This window comes from Spermophilus citellus (assembly GCF_964194105.1).
Source record: "Spermophilus citellus genome assembly, chromosome: 9".
NCBI classification, from domain to species: domain Eukaryota; kingdom Metazoa; phylum Chordata; class Mammalia; order Rodentia; family Sciuridae; genus Spermophilus; species Spermophilus citellus.
The window spans coordinates 105,074,467-105,098,368 of NC_138191.1; the positions used below are offsets into that span (position 1 = coordinate 105,074,467).

At 37.6% G+C, this 23,902-nt stretch overlaps 1 protein-coding gene across 1 annotated transcript in view; it reads left to right on the forward strand.

The window, feature by feature from the left end:
• The window catches only part of ZSWIM5 (zinc finger SWIM-type containing 5), a 191,180-nt gene extending 167,284 nt beyond the window's left edge, over positions 1-23,896 (forward strand). Inside the window, 4 exon segments of the mRNA XM_081307176.1 lie at positions 20,098-20,261; positions 20,895-20,976; positions 21,943-22,274; positions 22,276-23,896. Coding sequence (XP_081163302.1) covers positions 20,098-20,261; positions 20,895-20,976; positions 21,943-22,274; positions 22,276-22,806 — 1,109 coding nt within the window. The 3' untranslated portion in view covers positions 22,807-23,896.
• Positions 23,897-23,902: the final 6 nt, after the last annotated feature.

The following is a 23,902-nucleotide window of genomic DNA, read 5'->3' on the forward strand; positions in this document are numbered from 1 at the left end:
GCCGAGGAATGGGATAACTGGGTCAAATGGTGGTTCCATTCTGAGTTTTCTGAGGAATCTCTAGAGTGTTTGCGCTAATTTGCAGGCCCACTCGCAGTGTCCAAGTGTTATCTTTTTGCCCACATCCTCACCAACATTTATTGTTACTTGTATTCCTGATAATTGCCAATATACAATTGCCAATATACAATGGAATATTATTCAACCTTAAAAAATAAGGAAATCTTGCGCTGGGGTTGTGGCTCAGTGGTAGAGTGCTTGCCTAGCACATGCGAGGACCTGGGTTCAATCCTTAGCACCACATAAAAATAAATAAATAAAAGTATTGTGTCCAACTATAACTAAAAAATAAATGTTAAAAAATAAGGAAATTTTTGAATATGTCCTCAAGGAAATCTTGTGACTCAGTATCCACATATCAGAGAAAACATTTGGCCAAGGAAATCTTGCAGACATTATGCTAAATGAAATTAGCCATTCACCAAAAGACAGACACTGTATGATTCAACTTATATGAGGTATCTAAAATAGATTCATAAAAGTCAAAATGGGCATAAAGTTTAAGTAAGATGAATAAGCTCTAGACATATGCTATACATTTTATCTAGACTCAACAATAATGTATTATACTCTTAAGACATTAAAAATCTAGGTGTTGGGTTGGGATTGTAGCTTAGTGGTAGAGTGCTTGCCTAGCACATGAGGCACTGGGTTTGATCCTCGGCACTACATAAATAAAATAAAAGTATTATGTCCATCTACAATGAAAAAAATTTTTTTAAAGGTAGACATTGTGTTAAATGTTCTTAGTAAAGATTTTTAAAACATTAAGTATCAGGGCTGTAGCTCAGTAGTAGAACATATGTTTAGCATGTGCTGGCTCTGGGTTCAATCCAAGCACCAAAAATAAATAAAACAAAAAATAAACCAGTCATAAAGGATCATGTATTGACACTGGATAAATTCATTTAGAGATGCACCTTGACTTTCAGTGGGGATAAACCCATCTTAAGTTGGAAAAGAAAAAAAAATGTGTGTGTGTGTGTGTGTGTGTGTGTGTGTGTGTGTTGTATTTGGACACAATACCTTTATTTTCCTTATTTTTTTAGAAGGTGCTGAGGATTGAACCCAGGGCCTTGCATGTGCTAGGCAAGCACTCTACCACTGAGCCACAACCCCAGCCCTTAAGTTGAAAATATTTTAAGTAAAAAATACATTTAATATACTTCATTTATCAGCATCATAGCTCTACCTAATTAACCTTCTTTTTTTTTCTTTTTTTTTATTGGTTGTTCAAAACATTACAAAGCTCTTGACATATCATGTTTCATACATTAGATTCAAGTTGGTTATGAACTCCCAATTTTACCCCATATACAGATTGCAGAATCACATCGGTTACACATCCACATTTTTACATAATGCCCTATTAGTAACTGTTGTATTCTGCTACCTTTCCTATCCTCTACTATCCCCCCTCCCCTCCCCTCCCATCTTCTCTCTCTACCCCATCTACTGTAATTCATTTCTCTCCCTTGTTTATTTTCCCATTCCCCTCACAACCTCTTATGTGAAATTTTGTATAACAATGAGGGTCTCCCTCCATTACCATGCAATTTCGCTTTTCTCTCCCTTTCCCTCCCACCTAATGTATCTGTTTAATGTTGATCTTTTCTTCCTGCTCTTCCTCCCTGCTCTGTTCTTAGTTGTTCTCATTATATCAAAGAAGACATTTGGTATTTGTTTTTTAGGGATTGGCTAGCTTCACTAAGCATAATCTGCTCTAGTGCCATCCATTTCCCTGCAAATTCCATGATTTTGTCATTTTTAGTGCTGCGTAATATTCCATGGTGTATAAATGCCACATTTTTTTTTTATCCATTCATCTATTGAAGGGCATCTGGGTTGGTTCCACAGACTAGCAATTGTGAATTGTGCTGCTATGAACATCCATGTGGCAGTATCCCTGTAGTACGCTCTTTTAAGGTCTTCAGGGAATAGTCCGAGAAGGGCAATAGCTGGGTCAAATGGTGGTTCCATTCCCAGCTTTCCCAGGAATCTCCATACTGCTTTCTAAATTGGCCGCACCAGTTTGCAGCCCCACCAGCAATGTGCAAGAGTACCCTTTTCCCCACATCCTTGCCAGCACTTGTTGTTTTTTGACTTCATAATGGCTGCCAATCTTACTGGAGTGAGATGGTATCTTAGGGTGGTTTTGATTTGCATTTCTCTGACTGCTAGAGATGGTGAGCATTTTTTCATGTACTTGTTGATTGATTGTATGTCCTCCTCTGAGAAGTGTCTGTTCAGGTCCTTGGCCCATTTGTTGATTGGGTTATTTGTTTTCTTATTGTTTAATTTTTTGAGTTCTTTGTATACTCTGGATATTAGGGCTCTATCTGAAGTGTGAGGAGTAAAAATTTGTTTCCATGATGTAGGCTCCCTATTTACCTCTCTTATTGTTTCTCTGAGAAAAAACTTTTCAGTTTAAGTAAGTCCCATTTGTTAATTCTGGTTATTAACTCTTGTGCTATGGGTGTCCTATTAAGGAATTTGGAGCCCGACCCCACAATATGTAGATCGGAGCCAACTTTTTCTTCTATCAGACGCAGAGTCTCTGATTTAATATCTAGCTCCTTGATCCACTTTGAGTTAACTTTTGTGCATGGCGAGAGAAAGGGATTCAGTTTCATTTTGTTGCATATGGATTTCCAGTTTTCCCAGCACCATTTGTTGAAGATGCTATCCTTCCTCCATTGCATGCTTTTAGCCCCTTTATCAAATATAAGATAGTTGTAATGTTGTGGATTGGTCTCTGTGTCCTCTATTCTGTACCATTGGTCCACCCACCTGTTTTGGTACCAGTACCATGCTGTCTTTGTTACTATTGCTCTGTAATATAGTTCAAAATCTGGTATCGCTATACCACCTGATTCACGCTTCCTGCTTAGAATTGCTTTTGCTATTCTGGGTCTTTTATTTTTCCATATGAATTTCATGATTGCTTTCTCTATTTCTACAAGAAATGCCGTTGGGATTTTGATTGGGATTGCATTAAACCTATAGAGAACTTTTGGTAATATCGCCATTTTGATGATGTTAGTTCTGCCTATCCATGAACAGGGTATATTTTTCCATCTTCTAAGATCTTCTTCTACTTCTCTTTTTAGGGTTTTGTAGTTTTCGTTGTATAAATCCTTCACCTCTTTTGTTAGGTTGATTCCCAAGTATTTTATTTTTTTTGAGGATATTGTGAATGGAGTGTTTTTCCTCATTTTCATTTCAGAAGTTTTGTCGCTGATATACAGAAATGCCTTTGATTTATGCATGTTGATTTTATATCCTGCCACTTTGCTGAATTCATTTATTCTAGTAGTTTTTTTGTAGACCCTTTTGGGTCTTCTAGGTATAGAATCATGTCATCCGCAAATAGTGATAATTTAAGTTCTTCTTTTCCTATTTTTATGCCTTTAATTTCTTTCGTCTGTCTAATTGCTCTGGCCAGTGTTTCGAGAACTATATTGAATAGAAGTGGTGATAAAAATACTTGTGTTTGCCTGTAGTTGGAGAAAATCACCTAGCACAATGCCTGTTTTATAATGAAGTATTGTATATCTTATGTAATTTATTGAATATTATACTGAAAGTGAAAAGTAGAATGGTTGTATGCTTATGCTTTCACGTCATCATGAAATTGAAGACCCTAAGTCTAATAATCATAAGTAGAAACATCATAAATAGGGGACCATTTGTATATCAAATATTCTGAAGAAGCAAGTCTATAGAAACAGAGTAGATTAGTACAGTGCCTAGGGCTAGGAGCAACATGGGATAAGAGGTAAGGGATGCAGGATTTCTTTACAGGGTAATGAAATGTTCCAAAATTGTGGAGCCAGACATGGTAGTGCACACCTGCAACCCCAGCTACTTGAGAGACTGAGACAGAAGGGTAACAAGTGTGAGGCCAGCCTCAGAAACTTAGCAAGACCTTGCCTCAAAATATAAGAATAAAAAGTGCTGGGGATATAGCTCAGTGGTAAAGCACTCCTGGGCTCAATCCCCAGTACTGGAATAATTAATTAATTAATTAATTAAATGATTGTGGGGATAGCTCTGCTAGTATACTAAAACCAAATTGGACATTTTAAATGGATGAGTTATATTTTAATAAAGCATTTAAAAGAGAGAACTAGATATGGCAGGAAGATTCCAAGATCAAGGCCAGCCTTGGCAACTTAGCAAGACCCTGTCTCAAAAATAAAAAATAAAAGGTCTGGGGATGTGTCTCAGTGGTAGAGTTCAACCCTCAAAATAAAATAAAGAAACAAAAAAGAGAGAAAAGGAGTGAGGGAAGAAGAAAAGATATCCATATTGGAAGGGAAAAAAAACTGTTTTCTGATGACATCGTTGTCTACATAGAAAATCCTATGAAATAAACAACAACAATATAAACTGTTAGAATTAAGTTTAGCAAAGTTGCAGGATATAAGATCAATGTACAGAAATCAGTATTTTTCCATACTAGCAATGAAATGATCAGAAATTAAATTTTAATCATCTTTATAATAGCATCAAAAAATACTAAATACTTGAGGATAAATCTCGACAAAAGATGTACAAGATTTATATAACAAAAACCATAAAATATTGCTGATGGACATAAAGACTTACATAAATTCTGTGCACATGGATTGAAAGACTCAGTATTGTTAAGATAGTGATTCTCTGAAATTGACCTACAGATTCAATGCAATCTCATTCAAAATCCCAGCAGACTTCTTTGAGTAGAAATTGATGATATGGAAATGCAGGGGACTTAGAATAACCAAAAACAACTTTGTGAAAGAAGAATAAAGTGGAAAGGCTCATATGTCCTGATTTCAAGACTCATTTAAAGAAATAATAATTAGGGGTTGGGATTGTGGCTCAGCAGTAGAGTGCTTGCTTAGCACGTGGGAGGCCCTAGGTTCTATCCTCAGCACCACATAAAAATAAATAAATAAAATAAGGATACTGTGTCCAACTACATCTAGAAAATAAATATTAAAAAAAGAAATAATAATTAGTACATAGTAATTAGTGTAATCATAGACAAATTATTGATGAAAAAGAACAGTGTCCACAAATAAACCTGCATATTTGTGTTCTATTTTGATAAAGGGGCAAAACATTTGAGCTGAAAAAAATTTTTTTCAGTCAACCATAAACCACATATAAAAATTCATAAACAGATTAAGGACCTAAATGTAAAAGCTGAAAATATAAAACTTTTAGAAGAAAACATTGGACAAAGTAATTTTCCTTTTGAGTTAGACAAAGATTGTTTAGATATAACACTAAAAATACATTTTTAAAAGTTGATATGTTGGGGCTGGGGCTGTAGTTCAGTGGTAGAGCACTTGCCTTGCAGGGGTGAGGCCCTGGGTTTGATCCTTAGCACCTCATAAAAATAAATAAATAAATAAAGATATGTGTTCACCTACAACTGAAAAAATATATATATAAAAGAAGTTGGTATGTTGATGGGAAGGACAGTAGAATGAGACACACATTATTACCCTGTATACATGTATGATTACACTACTGCTGTGACTCTGCACCATGTCCAGCCAGAGTAATGAGAAGTTGTGCTCCATTTGTGTGCAATGTGTCAAAATGCATTCTACTGCAAAATAAACAAACAAATAAATACATAAATAAATAGTTGATATGTTGGACTGGATGAAAAAACTACAAACTTTCACTGTGAAAACCATTGTGATAACATAGATAATAGGTACTGGTATAGCCACTGATTATAATGCATTGAATAGGGTTTATTCTAATATGCATCTGTATTTTATACTGATATGAATAAATAAACAAATATAGTGGAATGAGGACCTGGCAACCATATAATAATTCAGCCAAGAAGCACCAATGGGTACTAAAGCTATTGGAAAGTACTTTATGAGGAACAGGATATTTACATAGTCTCAGTATCTTTCCACAAAATACTTACAAATTATAAAGGGAAAATGTACAACTTGACAGTAGAAAAGCCTGGCATATTACATAGAAAATGGATTTCATTGTGACATATTTGTACATACATATAACATACTTTAATTATAACTTACCTTTACCCTCCTTTACCCTGCTATTCCCTCCCCCTGATCCCCTTCCCCTTTTCTAATAGTCTCCCTTCTACTTTCATGTAATCTTCCCCCTCCCCACCCCTAGATTCCATAAGAAAAACATGTGATTCTTGTCTTTCTGAGTCTGGCTTGTTTTGTTTAACATGATCTTCAATTACATCCATTTTCCTTCAGATGACATCATTTAGTTCTTCATGGCTGAGTAGTACTCCATTATGTATAATACCACATTTCTTTTTTACATTTATCCATTTAAGAGCACCTAAGCTAATTCTGTAACTTGGCTATTGTGAATTGTGTTGTATGATAAAATGGGTATGCAGATATCTCTATAGAATGCTGACTTTATGCGTTCAGGTACAGCTGGATCATATAGTAGTCATATTTTAGTTCTTGAGGAACCTCCACACCAATTTCCAAAGTGACTATACTTTCCCACCAATAATGTATATAAAAGTTCCTTTTTCTCTACATCCTTACCAGCATTTATTGTTTTTTTTTTTTTTTATTCTTGATAACCATTCTGACTGGGGTGAGATGCATCTCCTTATAGTTTTTTGTTGTTGTTGTTGTTATTGTTGTTGTTTTAGTTGTAGATGGATCCAATACCTTTATTTTATTTATTTATTTATGTGGTGCTGAGGATTGAACCCAGCACCTCACATGTGCTAGGCAAGTGCTCTACCACTGAGCTACATCTCCAAGCCCTCCTTATAGTTTTTCTTTTCCTTATAGTTTTGATTTACATTTCCCTGTTGGCTAAAATACCCAAACACACACACACACACACACACACACACACAAAATGTGCACACACACACGCACACACACACACACACCATTCCAGCGTATGAGAACCAGCCACAAGATGCCATAAGACTAAAGAAAGGCACATCCAGGATTTCACGGAATGCAGTTAATTGGGTATTTATGACAGAAGCATAGTCAAAGGTGGCAGCAATATTAGTGAGTCCCATGATTTGAGTCAGAGGGAAGAGGAGGCTTATATAGCAGTCAGGACAAAAGTGATTTTTATCCAAGCTAGTGTGAACCTGGTTTATCTCAAACTAATTTCAAAGGTATCAGACACGTTCCTGGAGCTTACAGCACCAGGCCTTGGTCATTAAACTCCAAATAACCTTTCTAATGGTTTTGTTTGTTTATAGAATGCCTGAGGAGCTGTGTGGAGAAAACAGACTAGGATTACTCAGGGGTTATAAGGGTGGTTTTGACCAAAGATGGCTACAGTCAGGTCAAGATAAATCTCTATAGAAACCCAAACTACTTTTTCATAAGTTGGACAGCTTCTAAAACCTGACCTTAACCAACATTAGGCATTAGTTGTTTCATAACCCTTTTCCCAGTCACAGATATTTCTGCTACTCACTAATATTGTGTTCCCTTTTTGTGTTGTTGGATGTGTTTTGTCAATTAAATTTAAGTACCTTATAAAAAATGCCCCCAAAATTGAAAATACTCCCATGGATAAAAAAAGAAAAAAAGAAAAAGAAGCATCTACCATTATTAATAGCACAAAATATAGAGTTAAGAGTTAAGTTAAGGTGTACTTAAGTTAAGAGTTAAGATACACCTAAGAGGTATCTTACTAAAGAATATGGTGTGGAGGGCTGGGGATGTGGCTCAAGTGGTAGCGCGCTCACCTGGCATGCCTGCGGCCCAGGTTATATCCTCAGCACCACATACAAACAAAGATGTTGTGTCCGCAAAAAAAAAAAAAAAAAAAAAAACCTAAAAAATAAATATTAAAAATTCTCTCTCTCTCTCTCTGTCTCTCTCTCTCTCTCTCTCAAAAAAAAAAAAAGAATATGGTGTGGAAATTAACATCACTTATGAGTTGAAAAATAGACAAGGCATTGAGGTTTTATAGTGTTGACAAGGACCAAAACTAATGAAGACTAGACAAAAAAATTTTAGAGGATGAAAAATGAAGATGTTGGGTGCCGGGTTTCTGTTCTCGAGACTAAAAGGCTCAGGAGTCACTCTAGTTAAACTGGGCTAACTGGGCTGCACGAAATAACCACACAAGAGACACAAATACCTTTTTCTTTGGGGTTGCTGTGACGGCTCCTATAACCTTAAGGGTCTGCAAAAAGAGAGAGAGCACGTGCTGACCCCTTTTATTGAGGAGAAGCTATTCAAATAAGGCAAGGGGTCAGGTTTCAGGGGGCTGAGTCTATCTTCATGATGTCCACTGTCAGCAGGTTGACTGACACCTGGGTAGGCCACACCCAAGGGCACAGTAAGAGGAGGGGACACACACAAGGCACTTCCATGGAAGATTCTATCCTAAACAGGGCAAGGAACAGGTGAGCATAGCTTCACCCATGGGGCTGTAGCAAGACACACCCATTTCTGTGACTGAGCACCTACCTCAGCACCCAGCTGGGGAGTGTAACTCAGTCACCCATAAGGTTGGCCTCCCACAGTTGGGCTCAGTGGTAGAAGATTTGTCTAGCATGTGTAAGGCCCCAAGTTCAAACCCTGGTACCACCAGAGAGAGAGAAAAGATGTTGACTTAATCATAATTGAATGGCTTCAATAATAAATGAGTATGAATATGTCACTGTGGAGAAAACAGACTAGGATTACTCAGGGGTTGTAAGGGTCTTTAAACTAGAATATGCCATGAAGGATTAAACATTTAAGGTAAACACAGAATATCAGAAGATGGGCTGCAGCAATTTATGATGCATCATGATGCAAATACAGTAATCCCACTACTGGGTATAAATTAAAAAGAAGTGAAGTCAGTATGTTGAAGAGAGATCTGACTTCTCCTGTTCATTGCAACATTTTTCATAATAGCCTTGATATAGAATCAACCTAAATGTCTGTCAATGGATGAATGAATAAAGAAAATATGGCATATATGTATACAGACGCACACAATGGGATGCTGTTGTTCAGTCATTAAAAAAAGAAAGAAATCCCACCATTTGTGACCACATGGATGAACTTGGAGAGTATTGTGTTAATTGAAATAAGCCAGAAAAACAGAAAAACATTATCTTACTCATATATGAAATCTTAAAAAGTGATCACATAGGGACTAGGGATGTGGCTCAAGCGATAATACGGTCGCCTGGCATGCGTGGGGCGCTGGGTCCGATCCTCAGCACCACATAAAAATAAAATAAAGATGTTGTGTCTACCAAAAACTTAAATATTAAAAAAATTCTCTCTCTCTCTCTCCCTCCCTCCCTCCCTCCCTCCCTCCCCTCTCTCTTTAAAAAAAAAAAAGTGATCACATAAAATAGTAGAATGATAGATACCAGAGGTTGAGGGAGAGAGTAGTCAAAAGATATGAAATTTCAGTTAAAAATGAGCAATATATTTAAGAGATCTATTATACATCATGGTGACTATAGTTAATAATGTATTCTTCCCCGCCCCCTTGAGTTGAGGTCTTGCTATGTTGCCCAGGCTGACCTTGAACTCTAGCGATCTTCCTGCCTGGGTTTCCTGAATAACTGGGACTACAGGCATTTGCCACCATGCCCAGCTATAATATATTGTATTCTTGAAAAATGCTAAGAGAGTAAATGTAAAGTGTTCTTACCACAAAAATTATTAGCTACATGAGGTAATAGGTGTTAATTAGCTAGATTTAGTCATTCCATAATATATACATACTCCAAAACATGTTGTACATGGTAAATACATGTAAAATGTAAAAAAAAAATTAAAATGTAAGAGATTTTAAATTATGTTTAAAAAAGCATTATGGTATAATCTGAAAATCTATAATGAAAAAACTTCTGCTTATCCTGAAGATGAAAATTATATTGACAGATTCACTAAGATTTTTGGTTCTAACATATATGTAGGTCTGATGAAACAACTCTGTTATGGCCTATATTTTTAAAAAATACACATTAACAGGGGCTGGGGTTGTGGCTTAGTGGCAGAACACTTGCTTCACATGCATGAGGTACTGGTTTTGATCCTCAGCACCACATAAAAACAAATAAATAAAATAAAGGTATTGTGTCCATCTGCAACTAAAAAAAAATTTTTTTAAATGCACATTGACAGTGATTGATAGGCAAACACAAGAAGTTTTAAGAACAGTTAGCACAAGCTGAAAGTTTTTAGGATATGCCAAGGCAGCAGACACATAAAGCTAGGAAAGCCAATTGCCAAAATGTTCCAAAAGGTGTTCATAGTTTATTTATTTTTGTGTACAAAGATGCATGGTTAATCAGATATTTTAACTAGTTCAATAATATATACCAGTAATATGATTTCATTGCACACAGCTGGAATGTAATTGGATTTATTATTTCTATTCTTCACATCCCCCTCTTGAACTTTTTGTGAAAATAACATTTGCACCATTTACTTTGTCTGATTGCAACATCTATAATACAGCCTTGTGACCAAAACATTTTACTGCCAATGAAGAATATGTGTTTTTTATTTTTATACTCTATATTTGCAGCACTTGACTCTCAAGTCTTCCTAAAAGAGTTATTGCAGAAGCTTGGAAAGATGTTTCTTAATGATCCCACTTACATAGTTGTTGATATTTAGAATTATTGTTAAATATTTAACATACTTTGTTTGAATTAATTGAAAGTGAACCTACCTGTAGATATAGACTTTGAAAGGTTTTGTGTCACTAATGAGAAGATATGTAGTCTTATTACACTAGAAAGTGTATTTGCTAAATAAGTCATAGCTTTGCTGCTCAAAGTATGGTGAGAGAATCAGGAGTATCAATAGTATCTCCTTGAGCTGGATGGAAATGCAAATTCTCAGACCCAGCTCCAGATCTACTGAATTAGCATCTCTAGGGGTTTAGCCAAATAATCTGTTTTAACAAATTCTCCACATTACTTTGTGATTACTGAAGTCATAGAAGCAGTGATTTAGAACAGCTGATATTTTAAAAAACACTGAATATCTTAAGTCACGTACCTATTGTATAAATATCCTTGTATGATTAAAAAAATTGCTAAAATTGTGTTAACATAAATAAGCATAAGACCAGTAGTGATGATGATGATATGTAATACATATGGAAAAAAATCTCCATAAACTTCATACAGGGCAAATATGAAAGCAGTTACTTGATCATAAATAATACACACTTTTCAGTGAAAATAGATTATAGTTCTTTACTTAATTGAAGAGACTGCTTATGTAAAAATCCATATTAATGAGACATGACCTAGAACCATACCTTTTTAATTTTTAATTTTATTTATTTTTTGCCATACTGGGGATCAAACTCAGGACTTTGCACGTGCTAGGCAAGCATTCTACCACTGAACTGTACCACCCACCAGCTCTACACATAAAGGCCATCTATTATATAATGTTGCTTCATCATTAAACCTATTCCTTGCCCAACTTGAGTGACCAGTTCTAATCTTCGGTGACAATAGCAATACTTATAAAACCTTTTTTCCACAAAACCAGAGGTCCTCAAGAAACCTGATGAACAAATACTTATTGCAAGCTTAGTTTAAGGTTTTATTGAATATTTAGATTTACTATACTATCTTATTTATCATTTTACTACTATATGAATATACTATCATGTAAATTTTGCTCCTCCCTACTGTGAATATTCATATATTCCCTATGGAAATAGTAATGTGTTTATTTATGAGATGCTGCCCCAGACCCACAGAAAATATTACGTATGATACATGCACAGATTATCTTTCTGAAATTTGAAAAATTCTAAGTTCCAAGACACATTCAAATGAATAAATAGAATAGTAGGCAATCAATCCCTAAAAAACAAATGCTGAATGTCTTCTCTGATATAAGGGGGGTGACTCAAAATGGGATAGGGAAGAAGAACATGAGAAGAAGACTAATACTAAATAGGGAAGAGAGGTGGGAGGGAAAAAGAGGGAGAAGGGGAGTTGCACAGAAGATGGAAGGAGAACCTCATTATTATACAGAATACATATATGATGTTGTAGTGAGAAAGAGAAAAAAAAGTGTGTCACATTAGATTGGATAGAGAGAAAGGATGGGAGAGGAGGGGAGGAGTAAGGAGGATAGGAAGGGCAGCAGAATAGAATTGACAATATGATTGATGTATGTACATTCCATGTATGTATTATATGTCAAAATTCGTTCTGCTGTCATGTATGACTAAAAAAATAAAGAATTTTTTAAAAAAAAGAATAGTAGGCAATCACATAAAAGAATAAGAAGTTCTTTATGTATCAATATGATATAATCTCTGAGATCACATCTTAGAGATACATGATATGTGGGAAATAACATGCAAATCTTTGTCTATACTATGCTATCATTTGATTTTTTTAAAATATTTATTTTTTAGTTGTACAAAATATCTTCATTTTGTTTATTTATTTTTATGTGGTGCTGAGGATGGAACCCAGAGCCTTGCACATGCTAGGTGAGCGCTCTACCGCCGAGCCACAACCTCAGCCCTATCATTTGATTTTTTAAGGAAGAGAAAATGATTTTCTTGTGGCTGGGATTGTGGCTCAGTGGTAGAGTGCTCACCTAGCACATGCGAGGCCCTGGGTTCCATCCTCAGCACCACATAAAAATAAATAAATAAAGATATTGTGTCCAACTAAAAAATAAATATTTTTTAAAAATCCGGAACAAGACAGGGATGCCCTCTATCACCACTTCTATTCAATATAGTTCTCGAAACACTGGCCAGAGCAATTAGACAGACGAAAGAAATTAAAGGCATAAAAATTGGAAAAGAAGAACTTAAATTATCACTATTTGCAGATGACATGATTCTATACCTAGAAGACCCAAAAGGGTCTACAAAGAAACTACTAGAACTAATAAATGAATTCAGCAAAGTGGCAGGATATAAAATCAACATGCATAAATCAAAGGCATTTCTGTATATCAGCGACAAAACTTCTGAAATGGAAATGAGGAAAAACACTCCATTCACAATATCCTCAAAAAAAATAAAATACTTGGGAATCAACCTAACAAAAGAGGTGAAAGATTTATACAATGAAAACTACAGAACCCTAAAGAGAGAAGTAGAAGAAGATCTTAGAAGATGGAAAAATATACCCTGTTCATGGATAGGCAGAACTAACATTATCAAAATGGCGATATTACCAAAAGTTCTCTATAGGTTTAACGCAATGCCAATCAAAATCCCAACGGCATTTCTTGTAGAAATAGAGAAAGCAATCATGAAATTCATATGGAAAAATAAAAGACCCAGAATAGCAAAAGCAATTCTAAGCAGGAAGTATGAATCAGGCGGTATAGCGATACCAGATTTCAAACTATATTACAGAGCAATAGTGACAAAAACAGCATGGTACTGGTACCAAAACAGGCGGGTGGACCAATGGTATAGAATAGAGGACACAGAGACTAATCCACAAAGCTACAACTATCTTATATTTGATAAAGGGGCTAAAAGCATGCAATGGAGGAAGGATAGCATCTTCAACAAATGGTGTTGGGAAAACTGGAAATCCATATGCAACAAAATGAAACTGAATCCCTTTCTCTCGCCATGCACAAAAGTTAACTCAAAATGGATCAAGGAGCTTGATATCAAATCAGAGACTCTGCGTCTGATAGAAGAAAAAGTTGGCTCCGATCTACATATTGTGGGGTCGGGCTCCAAATTCCTTAATAGGACACCCATAGCACAAGAGTTAATAACAAGAATCAACAAATGGGACTTACTGAAACTAAAAAGTTTTTTCTCAGCAAGAGAAACAATAAGAGAGGTAAATAGGGAGCCTACATCCTGGGAACAAATTTTTACTCCTCACACTTCGGATAGAGCCCTAATATCCAGAGTATACAAAGAACTCAAAAAATTAAACAATAAGAAAACAAATAACCCAATCAACAAATGGGCCAAGGACCTGAACAGACACTTCTCAGAGGAGGACATACAATCAATCAACAAGTACATGAAAAAATGCTCACCATCTCTAGCAGTCAGAGAAATGCAAATCAAAACCACCCTAAGATACCATCTCACTCCAGTAAGATTGGCAGCCACTATGAAGTCAAACAACAACAAGTGCTGGCGAGGATGTGGAGAAAAGGGTACACTTGTACATTGCTGGTGGGACTGCAAATTGGTGCGGCCAATTTGGAAAGCAGTTTGGAGATTCCTGGGAAAGATGGGAATGGAACCACCATTTGACCCAGCTATTGCCCTTCTCGGACTATTCCCTGAAGACCTTAAAAGAGCATGCTACAGGGATACTGCCACATCGATGTTCATAGCAGCACAATTCACAATAGCTAGACTGTGGAACCAACCCAGATGCCCTTCAATAGATGAATGGATAAAAAAAATGTGGCATCTATACACAATGGAGTACTATGCAGCAATAAAAAATGACAAAATCATAGAATTTGCAGGGAAATGGATGGCACTAGAGCAGATTATGCTTAGTGAAGCTAGCCAATCCCTAAAAAACAAATACCAAATGTCTTCTTTGATATAATGAGAGCAACTATGAACAGAGCAGGGAGGAAGAGCAGGAAGAAAAGATTAACATTAAACAGAGACATGAGATGGGAGGGAAAGGGAGAGAAAAGGGAAATTGCATGGAAATGAAGGGAGACCCTCATTGCTATACAAAATTACATATAAGAGGTTGTGAGGGGAATGGGAAAATAAACAAGGAGAGAAATGAATTACAGTAGATGGGGTAGAGAGAGAAGATGGGAGGGGAGGGGAGGGGGGATAGTAGGGGATAGGAAAAAAAAAGAAAATGATTTTCTTAATATATATAAAATATACTGAAAAAATGCAAAAAAAAACCTGATAAAATTGATTGTATATAAAGTTAGATATGAGTGAACGAAGAACAAGTGTGGAAGAGAAAGAACTTTTATTTACCTTTTACACCTTTTGAATATTGAACCATGAGAATATTTAATTTTGGGGTTTTTAAAAATTTTTTAGTTGTAGATGGACATGAAACCTTCAATTTTTTTATTTTTATGTGGTGCTGAGGATCAAACCCAGTGCCCCACACATACAAGGCAAAGCACTCTATCAGTGAGCTACACAACCCCAGTGCAAGAATATTTAATTTTAAAAAAATTATAATGTCAATAAAAAGTTTGCAAATTGAAATGCAGAGAGAAAAAATGAATAAAAAGACTATCTGAGAACTGTGGGACAATTACAAATGGTATAACATATGCGGAGTGGCAATATGAAAAGGAAGAGAAAGGAGAAGTATTTGAAGTAATATTGGCTTTGAGTCTTCCAGTATTATGACAGACACCTAAATCTAAGAAGCTCACAGACACCAAACAGAATGAATAATAAAAATATTCTAGGTATATCATATTCAAAATACAGAAAAACAATGACAAAGAGAAACCCTTGAAAGAAACCATAGAATAAAACCACCTTGCCTATAGAGAAATAAGGGGGAAAAATACATCAGACTTCACAAACTATGCAAACAAGAAGAAAGTGGAGTGAAATATTTAAAATATTGAAAGAAGAAATGATCAACTAGAATTTGGTATCCAAGTAAATGATTCTTCAAAAATAAAGTGAATCCAACTGTATGTTAAAAAGATCATGCATCAGAAGAAGTGAGGTCTATACCTGGAATGCATGGATAGTTATTACCATACAAAAATCAATTATGATACACTAGATTAACAGAATAAAGGATACAAAATCTCATGTTCATCTCAGTAGATACAGAAAAGGCATTTTCTAAAATTGAACATGGAACAGGAATTCTCATGAAACTAGGAATGAAGGAAATTATCTCCACATAATAAAGCTCTATGTGAAAGATTCTTAGCAAAAGTACTACTCTTGCTCTTTCTATTCAATATAGCAATGAAATCCTGGACAAAATAGTTAGGTAAGAAAAAGAAATAATGGTCATCTAAATCAGAAAGGACAAAGGTAAATTGTCAATTGTTTGCTAACAATATGATCTTACATATAGAAAACCTTAAAGATGTCATTTTTTAAAAAACACAAAATTGTTATAATTAATCAAAATATTCAGCAAGGTTATAGTATGCAAAATCAACATACAAAAATCAGTTGAATTTCTGTATACTAACAGTGAGCTACCAAAGGGAAATTTTTCCAATCACATTTATCATATAACACAAAAGAATAAAAGGCCTGAGAATAAACTGAGCAAAGAAAGTGAAATCCTTGTGCAGACAAGTGCTTAGGCATTACCTTCCCTCCCTGGAGTGCTCAGGAATACTGAGTTTGAAAGGAGAGATGGCATGTTCTTTTAACAATAAGTGATAAATTCACTATGATCAGATCCAAAAGTGAGGAGATAATAGCGGGATATGGACAGATCAATAGGCCCTTGATGCTAAAGGATCTGGTCTATCGTCCCTTGGTATCTGGGAAATTCTGGAACCCCCAAATGAACACCTAAATCCAAGGATGCTCAAATCTTATATAAGATGAAGTCATGGGCCAAGCACAATGGTGCACCCTTGTACTCTCAGGTACTTAGGAGGCCTGAGTCGGGAGTACTGCTTGAACCCAGGAATTGAGGCCTAGCCAGGACAACATAGCAAGGTGCTATCTCTTGGGGGAAGCGGACAAAATAATGAGAGCCATCACATAGTGATAAAGGAGTCAATTCATCTAGTGTCAACAATGGTGGTGAGGGTGTATGATATAGTCTTCCATGTATCCTTAATGCTTGGGGATTAACCAGCATTATTAACTAAAAGCTGATAAGTTTGCCTAGTTCAGTGAAAGTGCAGATACCCTGTGGAATGCCCAGAGGGACCTAAAAGCCCTATGACTTCTGAGTTCTGGACTGTAGAAAATTTAAAAACTACAATATGATTAACCTTGAGGCTCTAGTTCATAATCCTATGTATATGGACCATAGTTTGTTCTTCCTTAATATGGGATATGAGCTCACAGAATCAAAGTCCTGGCTTGATTTAATGCTTCCAGTATGAGCCCTTGAACAAATAAAATTAACTTAATGTAAAGAAAAATGAAAATGCACAAGCTGCAGGCTGAAAAATTATTTGAAAAACGTATCTGATAAAGGACTTGTATCCCAATATACAAATCAACTCTTAAAACTCAACAATGAGAAAATAACCCAATTTAAAAATTGTTTAAAGATCTGAAGAAACACTTCCCTAAAGAAAATACACAGATCGTAAACAAGCATATAAAATGATGCTCAATCTTTTATATAGGGAATTCCTAATTAAAACAATAGAGAGATAATGCTGCATACGCTGTTAGAATGCTGCAATCCAAATGACACTAAATACTGGTAATATGTGGAGCAACAGGAACCCTTATTCATTGCTGGTGAGAATGCAAAATAGTACAACCATTTTGGAAGCTAGTTTGGCAGTTTTTTACAAAACTAAATATAATGTTACCATATGATCTAGCAGTCATGCTTCTAGATATTTAGCCAAATGAGTTGAAAACTTATGTCCATACTAAAACCTATACATGTTTATAGTATCTTTATTTATATTTTCCCAAAGTTGGAGGCAGTCAAGATGTCCTTCAAAAGATGCATTGATAAACAAAATGGGTATATCCATACAGTGGAATATTATTTAGCAATAAAAAGAAATGAACTTGGGATTGGTGTTGTGGCTCAGTGGTAGAGTGCTTGCCTAGCCTATGTGAGGCACTGGGTTCAATTTTGAACACAGAGTATAAATAAATGAATAAAATAAAGGTCCATCAACACCTAAAAAATTTTTTTTTAAAGAAAAAAAAGAAATGAACTTTCCAGAGGGGGAGAGATAAATGGTGGGAAGTGATATTGGCCAAATTATATTGTTATATTGTGTGAACATATAGATATGTAACAAGAATTGTGTCATTGTTTACAATTGTAGAGTTCCAATTTTAAAGGGGGGGGGGGAGAACTATCAAGCCATGAAGAAAGACATAAAGAACCTTAAATAACCTTAAATGTGCATTGCAATCTGAAAATGTGACATGCTGAACAATTCCAGTTGTACATTCTGGAAAAGATAAAACTATGGAGACATTATAATTGCCAGAGGTTTGGGAGAAGGGGAAAGGTTTAAAAAGGTGAAGCACAGGAAACTTTGAAGGCAGTGAAACTTTTCTATGTGATACTGTAATTAATGGCAGGTCCATGACATTATGCATTTGTCTGAACCATAGAATTAATATGATACAGAATGGACCATAACATAAAGACTTGAGTTAATATAATCAATATTGGTTCATCGCATCTACCACACTGTGTAAGATGTTAATAACAGGATGTATGGGAATTCTGTACTATCTGCTCAGTTTTCTGTAAATATAAAACTGGTCTAAAAAGTCTATTAATTTTAAAATCACTTTTAAAAAATAATAGAAGAATAAAGGAAATATCTTCTATAATCCTGATACTCAAATATTAATTATTACAAGCCAGGTGCTCTGGTGTGTGCCTGTAATTCCATCTCCTCGGGAGGCCAATGCAGGAGGATCACAAGTTAGAGGCCAGCCTGGGCCAGGTCTTATCTCAAAAAATAAAAAGGGCTGGGGATGTAGCTCAGTAGTAGAGTGTCCCTGGGTTCCATCCCCAGTATTTAAAGAAAGAAAGAAAAAGATAATTATTATAAGACATTGGTATAAATAGTTCTGGAGATTTTCTATTTGTATTTATGCACATACACTACATACACACTGTTATTTATCTTTTTTGTTAGAAAAATGGAATCATAGACTATTAACTATGCACAAATTGTTTATAATTTCCAAAACAATCCTGAAGGTTACAGTTCTCATTTTATAGAAGTAGTAACTGAATTATTTAATGGCTATACCAGATTCAGTCCTCAGTGTATTTTACTCCAAAGCCTAAACTCATGCCTCTTTGATTTTATCAACAACTGCAAAGCAAATCATAAGACATAGTTTTGTTGTCTTTAGTTCACATATATACCCTTCATAAGATACACTAATTTTTTATACTGCCTTCATGAAACAACCATTGTTTCATATGGTGATACAGTTCCTTAACTCCATGTACCAGTTCTTTGTATAGAATCTTTGTCTATAGAATAGGAAGTGTTCGCCTAGTTCCCCTTTTCTCCAGAAAAAGCAAATAGTGGCCAGGCACAGTAGCGCACACCTATAATCCCAGCAGCTCAGGAGGCTGAGGCAGAAAAATTTCAAATTCAAAGCCAGCCTCAGCAACTTAGCAAGGCACTAAGCAACTCAGTGAGACTATAAATAAAATACAAAAATGTGGCTCAGTGGTTAAGTGCCCCTGAGTTCAGTCCCAGGTACCAAAAATATGTATTTATGCACATACACTACATACACACTGCTATTTATCTTATTTGTTAGAAAAATGGAATCTAAAAGAAAAAAGAAAAGCAAATAGTGGGATCAGCATAGCTGGGCATGGTGGTGCGTGCCTGTAATCACAGCAACTCAGGAAGCTGACATAGGAGGATCACAAGTTCAAGGCCAGCATTAGCAACTTAATAAAATAAAATAGGACTCAAAATAAATAGGAATGGGTACATTTTTCAGTGGTAAAGCACACCTGGGTTCAATCCTCAGAACCACACACAAATACACACACACAAATGAACTGCATACTTGTTTTTATTATTTTGACAGTTATTTGGCTTCTGGCCACCTGTATAAAAGGTTCTCAAAATTTAGGTATTCAAGAAAATTGATTTTAAAAAAAGAAAGAAAATTGTTTTTTATCTCTAAAAAGCCTAAGGATATAGTGGAAGAAGATTAGGAAAAGGTGTGAAGAAGTGAATTGATATGGATACCTAGATACAGAATGAGCTACCAGTGAGTTCACTGGAGACAGCTTGGCTACCCAGAAGGGATGGTATCATTCAGGAGCATTCTACGAATTGATATTTCAACCAGTATTTATTGTGATCAACTGGCTGCCTAGGGAAACTTTAAGGCAAACCTTGTCACTGCCCCTTCTCTCAACACCTTCAGGGGATACTCTGAGACTCCGAACTATTCTGGAAGCAATACAGAAGCACATCCATTCTTCCTCCCTCATCTTTAAACTGGCCCAAGATGCATTCAAGATTGCTACTCCCACGGACAGTGGTACAGACAGCACCTTGCTCAACGTAGCCCTGGAGCTAGGATTACAGGTATGGGGTAGGAGTGATCTGTTCCCAGGCTTCTGGTATAGTGACAATTGGCAGAAGATAAGATCCCTAAGGGGCTGAATGTGGACCAAGTCTGGTTCTTTGTCCCCAGAATACAAATTCCAAGCTAGACATAAAGCAAATTGGGTTGTAAACTGGGTTCCATTTTTACGTTAAGGCCAGAAGTAGAATAGCTTTAGGCTATAAGGATCCCCACCTTCTCCCCACCTCTCCATTCTTCTGAGCCAAGCAAAGTATAGGAATTTTCTTTGTTATGGGTTATTAGAGAAGCTTCTTATCTAAAGAGAGATGTCAAGCAGAAATTAAAGCTGTCCATACTTACCAGGGGAAAGAGCACTGTTTGTTTTGTTTTCATTTTTTATATTTATATTTAGCTGTAGTTGGACACAATAATGTATTTTATTTATTTATTTTTATGTGGTGCTGAGGATTGAACCCAGGATCTTGCATGTGCCAGGCAAGCACTCTACCACTGAGCCACAACCGCAGCTCGCAAGACCACTGTTTAAGGCACCAAAAAATATTTGTTGCATGAATGAATGGCAAAAGGAAGTAGGGAGAAAGAGATCATAATAGTCAGGCTTAGCCAACTAGATATGCCTCTTTTGTTCCCAGGTGATGCGGATGACCTTATCAACCCTTAACTGGAGGCGCAGGGAAATGGTACGATGGTTGGTGACCTGTGCTACAGAAGTGGGTGAGTCTCCCACCTCACTCTACCCCCAGGGAAATTTCTAGTACCCCTAGGGAAATTTTTAGGCCCAACTCTTGGGACAGGCTAATGAGCTGTCACATACCCATTCCTTGTGTCCTAGAAAAGGAGAGGCTGCTGATAGGAGAAAATGGCCTCTATTTAGTCAGTTCAAGCTCTGCCCTCACTGGTTGTACCATGTCCTGATGTCAGCAACACTTAATTATTTATTTATTTTGGGTACCAGGGATTGAACTCAGGGGCACTCAACCACTGAGCCACATCCCCAGCCCTATTTTGAATTTTATTTAGAGATAGGGTCTCACTGGGTTACTTAATGCCTCATTAAATTTTTGAGGCTGGCTTTGAACTCACAATTCTCCTGCCTCAGCCTCCCAAGCTGCTGGGATTATAGGCATGTGCCACTGTGCCTGTCTCAATTGTACTTTAATCCTCAGAGACAAATCTGAATGATGCATTTTCAGCCCCCAATACTCATGTGCTCCCTTAGGAGGTAGTGGGCCCAGTGGTTTGGTCCCAGTCCCTGCCATGCTTTTGAGAAACTTCAGACAACTTGGAGGCTTGGGATATCTTCTAGAGCCCAAAGCACCAGCACGAGAGTTTTACCTCCAGAGGCCCCACTTTAGGTAGAAACCCCAAGTGGACCTGCAACCCCTGCCTTGAGGCTTGCAAACCACAGGCTCAGTTGTTCTATCCATGGGAGGGGCTAAGAGCCTTGCAGAGACCTTTAACCCTCTGACCTGGGCAAGAAAGGGGTGGGAAGAGACCCCAAACAGGGTCTGGCCATCTGGGATGTTCCCCTTGCCCTGGTTTGCCTCAGATTATCTCAAGGCTGCTGTGGAGGAGGGAGAACTCATCTCTGCAGGCCAAGTTCAGACCCCAAATGGTAATCTGGGCAGACCTGCATCAGGACCTGGATGGCCACTGCTGAGCTCAGGCTCTCCCTGACAGGTGTGCGGGCCCTGGTGAGCATCTTGCAGAGCTGGTATACACTCTTCACCCCCACCGAGGCTACTAGTATTGTAGCTGCTACAGCTGTATCCCATACCACTATCCTGCGTCTCAGTCTTGATTACCCACAGCGGGAGGAACTGGCTAGTTGTGCTCGCACACTGGCCCTGCAGTGTGCTATGAAGGATCCACAGAGCTGTGCCCTGTCAGCCCTCACACTCTGTGAGAAAGACCACATCGCCTTTGAGGCAGCCTACCAGATTGCCATTGATGCTGCCGCTGGTGGTATGACCCATTCACAGCTGTTCACCATTGCCCGCTACATGGAGCTCCCGTGGCTATCCGCTACGTGCCTTCAAGCTGGCCTCACTGGCCATGAGCCATCTTAACCTGGCCTATAACCAGGACACCCACCCGGCCATTAATGATGTGCTCTGGGCTTGTGCCCTCAGCCACTCGCTGGGCAAGAATGAGTTGGCAGCCCTCATCCCCCTGGTGGTGAAGAGTGTGCATTGTGCCACTGTGCTTTCAGACATCCTGCGGCGCTGCACAGTGACTGCACCTGGCCTGGCTGGCATCCCAGGCCGCCGCAGCTCTGGAAAGCTCATGTCGACTGACAAAGCTCCATTGCGCCAGCTGCTGGATGCCACCATCAATGCCTATATCAACACTACACACTCACGCCTGACACACATCAGCCCTCGCCACTATGGAGAGTTCATTGAGTTTCTGAGCAAGGCTCGGGAGACTTTCCTGCTGCCGCAGGATGGCCACTTGCAATTTGCTCAGTTCATTGACAACCTCAAACAGATTTACAAAGGCAAGAAGAAGCTGATGCTGCTGGTTCGAGAGCGCTTTGGCTGAGAAAGCAGATAGCTTACTTCCAGGGCAGCTTGGGCATCCAGGTACCATCAAGTCAGGCCAAGGACACTGAAGCATTTGTCTACCCTGGGAGGACTCTGAGCACCTATGGCTGAGGCCAAAGGACCACAGGGCTAAGATTAGAAAGAGTCCAACTCTAGCCAATTTTTATGCCTTGGCAAACTTCTCACTACAGCCCACTGTTCCTGGAGGAGCTGGGCCCTGCAGATTGATCAGAAATCCCACAACATGCCACCTCACGCCCCTATATTCTGCGTGTCCTGGGCATTGGCCCTATCTCCCTTGGCAAACACAGACACTGTTCCGTCTCAGGGATTGCTTAACCAGAGAAACAGAAGCATTTATGGTACTGTAAATACTATAGTATATGTGTTGCCAATAATTGTAAAGTTGTAACTATTTATAATTCTGGTTCTGATTTGATGGGCACTTAAAGTAGCTGTGGGTGGGAGGATAGACTTGTTTTCTGAGGAGACTCACAACCATTTCTCAGGTTTCCCTTGCAGAGTGTATGCTGTTAGCAATGGACAAGTAGGGGTGGCAGGGAGAAAAATGGCCAATTAAAATGAATCCCAAGCTTGTCTATGCAGAAACCCCAGCCTGTAAACAGGGCATCTGTAGTCCAGTGGTGGGTGAGGGAGAGGCCAAGACTGGACTTAAGACTCTTGCTATGAGGACACTGAACTCTTGCTCCTGCCTCACACAACCTCTCCAGGAGCCTGCTGGACACCTCAGTAACAAGTGCAGGGAGAAAGTGAAGGTTTGGGAAGCCATTTGAGCTCATAAGATTCATCTACTCTGGTCACCTTTATGTTAGAGAGTATCTGGTTTCATCTCTAATTTATGTATGTGATACATGTGTGCATTGGACTGTGGGTTTGTGTGTTCACTATTTCATTTGTGCATGTGTGAAAATACATAACTAAGTGTACTCATGTTTGCATGATTAGTATATGTGTGTATCTGGGCAAATGAGTACAAGTTATAAATGACTGTATCTGTGTGTGTATGCCTGCTGTTCGTGGATCTGTGTGTCTTTATAAGTATAACTGAGATATTTCTACATGGGTATGTCTGT